The 10110-nt window shown below is 45.4% G+C and overlaps 1 protein-coding gene across 1 annotated transcript in view; it reads right to left on the reverse strand.

Moving 5' to 3' along the window:
• LOC107107073 (beta-soluble NSF attachment protein-like) overlaps window positions 1-10110 on the reverse strand; it is a gene marked incomplete at its 3' end in the record, with an annotated part of 17926 nt that overhangs the window by 2719 nt on the left and 5097 nt on the right. Inside the window, exon 2 of the mRNA XM_015407303.1 lies at window positions 2311-2390. Coding sequence (XP_015262789.1) covers window positions 2311-2390 — 80 coding nt within the window. The remainder of the gene's footprint in view (window positions 1-2310; window positions 2391-10110) is intronic.

Below are 10110 nucleotides of genomic sequence, written 5' to 3' on the forward strand. Positions count from 1 at the left end.
GGATTTTGGGGGTGGAGCCTGAGTGGTGGGTTTAGATTTAGAGGAATTAGCTGTGTTAGTCTGTTGCTGCAAAATAGTCCAAGAGTTCAAATAGCACCTTTAAGACTAACAAATAGCACCTTTAAGACTAAGACTGAGTGGTGGGTGTGGCCTTATGACACACTTCCGGCGATGGCAGGGGGTGTGGCCTTATGACACACTTCTGGTGATGTCAGGGGTGTAGCCTTATGACACACTTCCAGTGATGTCAGGGGGTGTGGCATATGCTAATGAGTTATGCTAATGAGTTCCCCTAGCTCTTTTTCTACGAAACGACCCCTGAATAAACAAATAAAATTTGTCAGCCTTTAAAATGCCTCTGGACTCCTGTTTTATTCTGCCGCTGTGCACAGTTATCCATCTGCAAATTACCTCCCTCTAAGAGTCCAGTTAAATTTTTAAGTTGTGCTGAAATTATCACCCCACTGACTTCCAGAAATCCAAGGGCTGAGCTGAAACTGTGGGACCGATTCTCTAGCAAAGACCCCCCAATTCACTTCCATTTCATCCTGGGAGAAGAGGCTGTATCATCTGCAGCAGAGTCATGATGAGACGAGTGGATTTTAAAATTCAAAGCAAACCATGACTTGGGCTCTGAGACAAGGGAGAGTGGCCGCTACACACTGTCTATCTTCTTGCATGTGCAATTTAGGATGGTTAATTCAATATAATGGCCTTGAATTAATAACCTCAGACATCTAAGACGGTTTCAGAAAGCTCTGGGGGATCCGGGAAGGAATGAAGCAGGGAACAACTTGCTGGCTGGCTAGCTGGCTAGCAACAGCTGACTGAGGTCCGGCTGAGTTTGTTTCTCCTCTGCTCACAGGTAGTTAAGACCTGGGCACGTTCCGAGGCATTTCTAGCAGCAGAAGTGGGGGAAGACCATCCTTGCTGACTAGCAGCAGCTGAATGAGATCTAGCTGCAGCCCCGTAGCCAGAAATTTTTTGGTGGGGGGCAGCGGGGGCAGCCTCGTCCCTGTTTAAAAAAAAAAAAAAAGAGGCACACACCAAACAGACCCTGAGTAAGCAGCTAGCTCTGGAGGAGTCATGGCAGCCGGCGGGCGAGGGAGAAAGGTGAGCCAGGCAGGTAAGTGCCGCGTTTGCTGCCCCCGTCCTCCAATTCTCGCTTGCTCAGAAGTTTCGGCTGGGGGCGGAGCCAGCTGTGCAAGTGCCGGGAGTGCACTCCTTCCCCACCCTCGCTCTCACTTTGCAGGGCGTCAGCCAACCAGTCATCCAATTTCACCACTTCCCTCCCAACCGGCAGCCCCAGGAACCTTCCACCTCCCGGAGGGGGGACCGAGAAAGGAGGGGAACCAGGAGATGAGAGGGCAGGGCAAATTCGGGACCGTTGCCCCAAGGTACGGTTGCCAGCCTCCAGGTGGCACCTGGAGATCTCCTGCTATTACAACTGATCTCCAGATAACCAATATCAGTTCCCCTGGAGGAAATGGCTGCTTTGGAGGGTGGACTCTATGGAATCATCCCCCGCGGAAGACTCTCCCCACCCCCAAACCCCGCCCTTCCCAGGCTCCACCCCCAAATCTCCAGGTCTTTCCCAACCCAGGCCTGGCAACCCTACCTCAAGCCCCCCCCCCGCCCCCCGTGGCTACAGGCCTGGCCGGCTGAATCTGTTTCTCCTTTGTTCAGAAGTAAATAAGGCTTGGGTAGACCCAGCAGCATGAGCCAAAATGTTGCAGCCTAGAGTATAAGCAGGGCTTTTTTTGTAGAAAAAGCCCAGCAGGAACTCATTAGCATAATAGGCCACACCCAACAGCAGGAACTCATTAGCATATTAGGCCACACCCTGACAGCACAGCTCATTCACATATTAGGCCACACCCCCATGTTACCAGAAGTGTGGTCATCCAGCCACACCCACCTATTGCTTCTTATTCTCTTTACCCTGTTTGTTGTCAAAACCCAGGGCTTTTTGCATGTTAGGCCACACACCCCTAATTGTAGCCAATCCTAATGAGTTTCTGCTGTTGAGTGTGGCCTGTTATGCTAATGAGTTCCTGCTGGGCGTGGCCAGCTTGGGAGCCAGCCGGAATTCCGTTCCTGTGCGTTCCTGCGCAAAAATAGTCCTGACTATAAGGAAATATCTGGCAGAAAGGGAAAAGCAGAGAAACCTTCTGTTTATTTCTGGTTTTGTCTTGTAAGCCACTTTGGGTCCCTACTGGGCAGAAAAGCAGGCTATAAATCATCAAATAAATCAATCTAAGTACCTGTTCCCCTCCTGCTACAAAGAAAAACAGATGTTTGCATACATACCACTCCAGTTTTTGGCTATTTTAAACATATTTGCAGCTCTGGTGTACATTTCACATGCTTCTTCCAACTTTGTATTTCCTCTAGAAAAACAGAAGGAAAGCAAAGAGATTAGAGGGAGCCAAGTCCTTCTTGTTTATTCTCAGTGATTATATATGCATTTTTATTACACTTTTCCTCTAATGAGCACAAGTTGGTGAACATAGTTCTCTTCTTCCCGTTTTATCCTCACGAACAACTCTGTGAAGTACATTTGACTGAGAAATCTTTACTCTGCTCCTGGCTATATTCTGAATAAGAAATCCTACCAGGAAGGCAAGAATTTTTTAAAAGCATCCAATGTACCGCTGTGTTATCACTGGAAGCCCTTGGGGATTAAAGCAAGCATTTTACCAATTTGTGCCTTGTTATTAACGCAGCCAAGAGACGAACAACCCATATAGTTTCATTTAAAATCTTTCACGTCTAGCAATGTGAACTCTAAATGGATTACTTGCCCTTGCAATCGCAGACAGCAAAGCCTTATATATCCTTTTACTTACAATAATTTTTGCTTGAGTGAGATACTAGCAATTATGAATGCTAAAGTTTTTCTGAAAAACAAATCTACCTACTATGCACACTTCAGAGACCTTGAACATCACAGAATGGAAAATTAAAATCATGGTCACGTGGCTTCTCTTTAGCTAATAACTGTTCTGGTCTCCTTCAACCACAGCTGACATCTACAATGCAATTCTAAACTGAGTTACATCCTTCTAAATCCACTGAAACCAGCAAGCTGATATTCAGATTAAACACATAAAGAAGGAGAAGAAGAAGAGATTGGATTTATACCCCGCCCTTCACTCAGAGTCTCAGAGCAGCTTACAAACTCCTTTCCCTTCCCCTCCCCACAAGAGACACCCTGTGAGGTAGGTGGGGCTGAGACAGCTCTTTCAAGAACTGCCCTTTCAAGGACAGCTCTTGTCAGAACTATGGTTTGCCCAAGGTCATCCAGCAGCTGCAAGTGGAGGAGTGGGGAATCAAACCCGGTTCTCCCAGATTAGAGTCAACACACTTAACCACGACACCAAACACAAAATGCCTCTAGTTTTACCAAGTCTGAGACCTGCTTGGCCCATGGATAAGTTAAACAAGTATAAAGCCAACAGTCATGATAGTCTGACCCACAATCAAACAGTCATAAGACTTATAAAGAATGCTGTTTATGTATTGCAATCTAAAGCACTATAACATGATACACAACGTCATCTCCGGATTACATAACAACGTTTCAAAAAATGAATCTTCTTCAGGAGATATTATAGTGGTGCCAAAGCTCTCTGTTTCATAAATGTTAGACAACAAGTCTTAAGAATATTAAATTCAGATAGGACGCTGATCTCAATTAACATTCAGGCTCAAAATATGCTGCTATGTTTCTACTGGATCCCGGGCGTTAGAGACTGTTGGCTTTATACTTGTTTAACTGATTGGGTCGTGTGTGTCCAGATTTTTTTTTGGCCCGTGGATAAGGCAGCAGTGGAAAGGAGGGGGTTGAGTTTGGTAGAATGGACTGCACCACTTACTAAGAGACAGTTTGGTGTAGTGGCTAAGAGCTAGGGTTGCCAGGTTGGCAGGGGGAGTCCTTCTCCTTGCCTGGGACTTTTTGGTGTGCATGCTTTGCACACACGCACAATGACGGCACCCAGAAGTGATGTCATCGTGCAGGGCATTACAGGGGGGATGCTGGAGCATCCCCCGCACAACGTGCCCTGCGCAATGACGTCACCTCCGGGTGACGTCACTGCACCGGGCACGTTGGCGTGGATGGGGCTCCCCTCCCCGGCAGGGTGGCAGTGGAATGGGGCCCCCGAAAGCGGGTAAATCCCTGCTCCTGTTGGGGGAATGGCAACCCTATTAAGAGCACAGACTCTAACCTGGGAGAACCAGGCTTGATTCCCCACTCCTCCACATGCAGCTGCTGGTGGGACCTTGTGTTGTGGGCAGCGGCTAGAAAGGTTCTCTAATGGCTGCCACCTTTCTGCTATGGGTCTCCTTGGGAGGGCCCAGGGCACCCACCCTACCCTTTATACTCCTTTTCCAGTAGGCTTCCCCTTATAAGTGACGGAATGAGGTGTGAGGACCCAGGCAGAGTAACAAACTATTCTTATTAAAGAGATGTAATAACTTTAATTTAATAATGTATAGAAAAAAGGAGCACATGCAAGTAGATAAATAGGGACCACTTTGGTGGGAAGGTAACAGCGTTCCGTGCGCCTTGGTGTTTAGTCATGCCGGCCACATGACCACGCCGCAGCTTGGCAGCCCTAGCCTCACCAGCTCTATTCCCTGAGAGTGAATACCCTCCACTTTTTATTCCTTCTTCCCAGGCACCACCTTCTATTCCTCTGCAGGTGTAAGTTTTCCGTCCAAATCCTACATTAACCAACCACAGGGTCCAGAGGGTACACCTGGGAAATGTAGGCCCTGTAGTCACTCTAATACAGGCTTCCCTGGAGCCACTAGGCCACACCATTATAGGCCCAGGATCATGACACCTTGGGTCAGTCACAAGTTCTCTCAGAGCTGTTCTCTCAAGAGCCATTCTCGAGAGAGAGCTCTCTCAGCCCCACCTACCTCACAGGGTGTCTGTTGAAGGGAAAGGAGATTGTATGCAGGGTATAAGGGCGGGGTATAAATCCATTCTATTGTTGTTATTATTATTAGATCTATACCTTCTTTTAAGTCCTAAAATACAATTTTTTACTTTCAATTTTTTATACCGCTCAATCCCGGAGGCTCTGAGCGGTTTACAAGCATTTTACATTTCCTAACTAGGGCCACATACAATGTATATATATAGGGAGGTAAAATACAATTTTAATTGCCTTTTCTCCCCTCCCCCACTAAAAACTACAGAAGGAAGCATCCCATTTCTGAATCCGCTTCTAGTAAAAAGCTCCCCTAAAGCAAAAAAACTAACTCACAAACAGGATGAACTCACACCCTCCTCCATGTTTTTCTTTCTTTCTTGCAAGAAGCGTTTTAAAAAAGAATGACCTCGCCTGCAGTCTGATGTGACCCAGCCCATACTCCCATCTCAGGATTCTCTTGTTTCATACTGGCTAAGTTGGGTTACAAATATTTGACTAAAATAATTCTGCACACCTGGCCCAGACCCAAGATGAAAGTTTTCTAAAAGCATCAATAGTTTAGAAATATGTAGCGAGGAAGGTACACATGGAATTCACTGCCACAGGAAGTGGTGGCGGCTACAAGCATGGACGGCTTCAAAAGGGAATTAGATAGGCATATGGAGCAGAGGTCCATCAGTGGCTATTAGCCACAAGGTATAGATAGGGGCTCTGGGGCAAGTGATACTCTGTCTTCTTGGTGCTTGAACAGTGGGAGGGCTACTAATGTCCTGGCCCCACTGCTGGACCTCCTGATGGCACCTGGTATTTTTAGCCACTGTGGGATACAGAGTGTTGGACTGGATGGGCCTTTGGCCTGATCCAACATTGGGGTCTCTTATGTTCTTAAGGTCTGGGGGGACCCGCTCTTGGCAGGGAGTGGGGGTGGAGAAGCAGGCACCAGGAACACAGTGGAGGCCAGAAGCAGCCCAGGGAAAGGCACCGTCGGGATGAGGCCTTAAAGGCAAATCAGCAACTGTTAGTGGGACACCCACCACCTTGTCCAGGGTCAGATGGCAGCGTTGGCAGCAATTGGGGTGGAGGGCATGCCCCTAAGCTTGAGGAGAGCCTGGACGACATGGTGAAGCTCAGAGAGCCTGGAGGACATGGTGAAACTCGGAGTGGGTCCAAATATTAGGGAGGGCATTAAAGAGAGCAGACAGGCACACTTTGGGGTATATGGAGGGAGGCGTGGCAAAGGAATCCACCGGCAGGGGAGGGTGAAGCGAACAACTTTCCCGGAAGGCAGAGACAGTGTTGCCCGTATATCTTGCCCTGAATAAAGGCTACTTTAAATCATACTTCGGGGGTGCCCAAGTGCTACCTGAGGAGAGCAAAGATCATGGATTCAGACCCTTCTCCAGCTTTGTGCAGGGACCTGTCCTCCAACTGGCTCTGGAGGTGCCAGCCACACCCACAAAACATTTACAAACATTTCTGATGCTTTTATAGAGAAAACTCTGCAGCTTTTGTGATGATGCTTGAGGTCAAGTCGCGGCTTCCCAGGAGACAATCTGTTAACGCCAAGTCTGAGGGCAGAGATTACCAATGCGTCCTTCAAACAGAGTTGCGTCCTTCAAAACCCATCGACTGGGATTCTTTGCTGGTCTCCCAGAACAACATATATGGTATAACCTTACTCACCCTTCCTCCGGGCATCTTCTTTTAGCAGTCCTTGATTTAAAGGGAGAATCTGGTGTAGTAGGGGAAGTGGGTAATACCCCCCCCAAAAAAAAAAGTGGTTTTAACTCCCCCTGGGGTCATATGCACCTTTTCTCACATTAAACTTGATAGTTCTTTTATACGAGAATTAAAATATTTATATCCTTCCTTTCAGTCAGGGTTGCCATCTTCCAAGCGGGTCCCACAGATTCCCAGAATTACAACAGATCTCCAGGTGACATCAGTTCCCCTGAAGAAAATGGCAACTTTTGAGGGTGGGCATGATGGTGTTCAGCCCCTCCCAAAACTCTGCCCTCCCCACGATCCACTCCCCAACCCTCCAAGGATCTCCCAACCCAGAGCTGGCAACCCTACTTTCAATTCACTGAATCCCTAAGGCAGTTTTAAAAACTTCTTAAAAACCACTGTACACGTTTATACACACTACCAAAACACTATACTAGCCAAGCCAGAAGAACTCTCTATAAAACCAGCAATTAAATGTATTATCTGATGAAGGACCACAATTTTGAACAATTTGCTCATGATTAGATTTGCCACCGTGTTGGTGGCATTTTTCCTTCCTCCCCCATTACATTTATTAAAACTAGCAGCATAGCAAAGCTTCTCACACTGTAATATTTCTGACTTGCTTCTGTCAAAGGGATCTGAAAATATAGGTTGGTCTCTAATTTAGCTGTTCTACTGCAGACCAGCACGGCTACCCTCTGATACTACATAGCTCTAGGAATCTTGAGAAACTCTTATGTTTTTAATCGTAGAGTTTTGTGATTCCTAGAGTGACACATCAGAAACTCTTATGTTTTTATCGTAGAGTTTCGTGATTCCTAGAGTGACACATCACTTCCATTTTCCCCCCAGAAGTCACATGTTGCAAGTGATGCAGTGCCTCCCTGTCCCCCCCCCCCGAGTTCCCACTACCACTAAGTCATGTTCTAGAACTAAGGTCATGAGAATTTAGGGCAAGCCCCCAAATTACCAGTTCCTTAACACTGTAAAATAGACAGGACTACCTCTAAATTGTAGCTTTTATAATTACACACGGGGGCAGATTAACCATTAAGAAGACTAAGCACGTGCTTTAGGGCACCAGGGCCAAAGGGGGCACCACAAAGTTGGGGAAAGGGTGAAAAGCTTAGTTTGTACAGTATATTGTGTTATCATATGAATAAATTTTTATATTGCTGCAACCTGCATTGTATATCTGGTCAGACAGGTCAACAACTAAAATGGACTGGGTCAGTGTGGAAAGGAGGGGGGCACCAAGATTGGTCAGTGCTTAGGGCACCAGTGAGCCTTCATCCGCCCCTGATTACACACATTGGTCACTTGCTGTAACTGCATGCCTCTTGCCTGTTTAGTACAACTGCCTTTAAACCTGATAGATGTTTGTTGCTGTTATTTTGCTTTGTTTCTACTTTTTTAATTGAAATAATCAGCTGATCCTGCTGTTCTGAGCTAAAACCCTGAGAAAACTGTTAGATTCCTTTACAGAAACTTTATTTATCATTGTTATAATAATTACCCTGTTTCCCCAAAAATAAGACCTACCCCAAAAATAAGCCCTAGCAGGATTTCTATGCATTTGTGGTATAAGCCCTAGTGTGTTTTCTTGAGAAAAAATAAATATAAGACAGTGTCTTATTTTCGGGAAAACACGGTACATACAGTTTAAACCTAACTCAATTATTTCACAAAAGCAAATGAACTGTAACTAGCATAAGTAACAAACTTGTACATTATTAAAATTTCTCTTGTTCTAATTAATTTTGAGACTTCAACCAACATGTGATCAGACAATTTGACCAAATCTTTCTTTTTTAAGCCAGCCCTAAGCTCTGTAGTTTGCTTTGACGACACACAATTGTTTCTAAGTATTGAAGCTGCCAAGGAAGATCATAAAGCTAAATATCATGTTTGGCAGATTTGGGATTGGCTTTACATTTACTAGACAAATGATTTATTCATATCTGATTATAAATGCATGGATCATTATGGTTCAGAGAGTCTTTTATGCTTATGTAATTGATAGAGTACATTGTTGATTCTGACCTTCTTTGGGACAGTCTGAATGTTGCCACTAGGGATCCCCAAAATCTTTATCACCATGTATGTACCATATTACCATCCCACAATACTGCAGAACTTTCTTATTCACAAGACTGAATGTTAGATCCTCACAGAAGAGATTTCTGAACAGGCCTTATTCCAATAGAATTTGCCCTTGTGGCCTTAACAGGATTGATACATATTTTCATGTTTTTCTTGAATGCAGGTTTTTTGAGACTACAAGGGATCATTATATTAACCCACTAACTGATCAGACAATCCCACTATATCCTGGAAACTCTGTCTCCTCTGCTTAAGTGATAAGGATCCTAAGATCACTCTGTCAATAGCAACATTTGTTTTAGTCCTTGTGTCCAAAAAATGAGGAATGCGAATCTTCTGCTGTTCGATTTGTTAATCAATGAGTTTCTAAGGGAATAAAAGGAAAGGTTACCAAAAAAATCTTTCTTAATTCTCCAGTTGGTAGCTGGCAATGCTGATTATGTTCAGATCCGGAGGAAATGTAATTAATTAAGAGTTGAATCCTACAGCACTCTTCTACTAAGTGAGCAATCTTAAGCAGGGTCAGCTCAAAAGTAAGTGTTGTAATTTAGTAGGGTTTACTTCCAGGAAAGTGTCCTTATGATTGCAGCATCAGGGCTGAACTCGATGGGATGGCACAGGGGGAAAACAGATCACCTGTTGCCGCTGCCACCATACCATGGATCCAGTTAGGATTGGGCCCTCACAGCCATTTTTAAACGTCTCTAAATTCTCCTTTAAAATGGCATTGGTGGCCATGAGTTGGCCCCATGGCCGCTATCACATCTAGTTTGGCCTCAGTCTTCCTTCAGCAGAGAAAGACTACTAATGGAGATTAACATTTTTGATAGAGAAAAGATTTCTCTGATGGAGAAAATGCTTCCGTTGTTGGAGGGAGTCTCTCTGTGGAAGAAGACTGGATGGAAAGGAGTCATGGGATCCAGCCTTGTACGTTATTTGAGTCAAAGTTTACTGTAATAAACTGGAACATAATCTTAACTTCAGTCCAGGGGTAGGCAACATCCAGCATACACGCTAAACAACTGCACGCTGGGCCAGTTCTCTTTCCAAAGGACTGTGACAACAATCCCCTGGGCATACTGGTTGCACTGGCTGAAGTTCAGCTTGCTCCCACTGTGTGCGGCTGAGTCCCAACATCGTCTTTTGGCACCACTTTTGTTTGCCAGCGCACCTGCATCTTCACAGGTGGTTAGATTTTTTGGCACTCCAGGCCAAAGGGTTATTTATCCCTGCTTCAGTATGTTGCTTTTGTTGCCCAGTTACGTTCTGAAAAGAACCTTCCCACACAGGCATTGCAAGCCGGTTGGGAACCTCCCGAAGGCAGCAGGAA

This window comes from Gekko japonicus, unplaced genomic scaffold (genome assembly GCF_001447785.1).
Source record: "Gekko japonicus isolate JY-2015 unplaced genomic scaffold, Gekko_japonicus_V1.1 scaffold2752, whole genome shotgun sequence".
Classification (NCBI taxonomy): Eukaryota; Metazoa; Chordata; class Lepidosauria; order Squamata; family Gekkonidae; genus Gekko; species Gekko japonicus.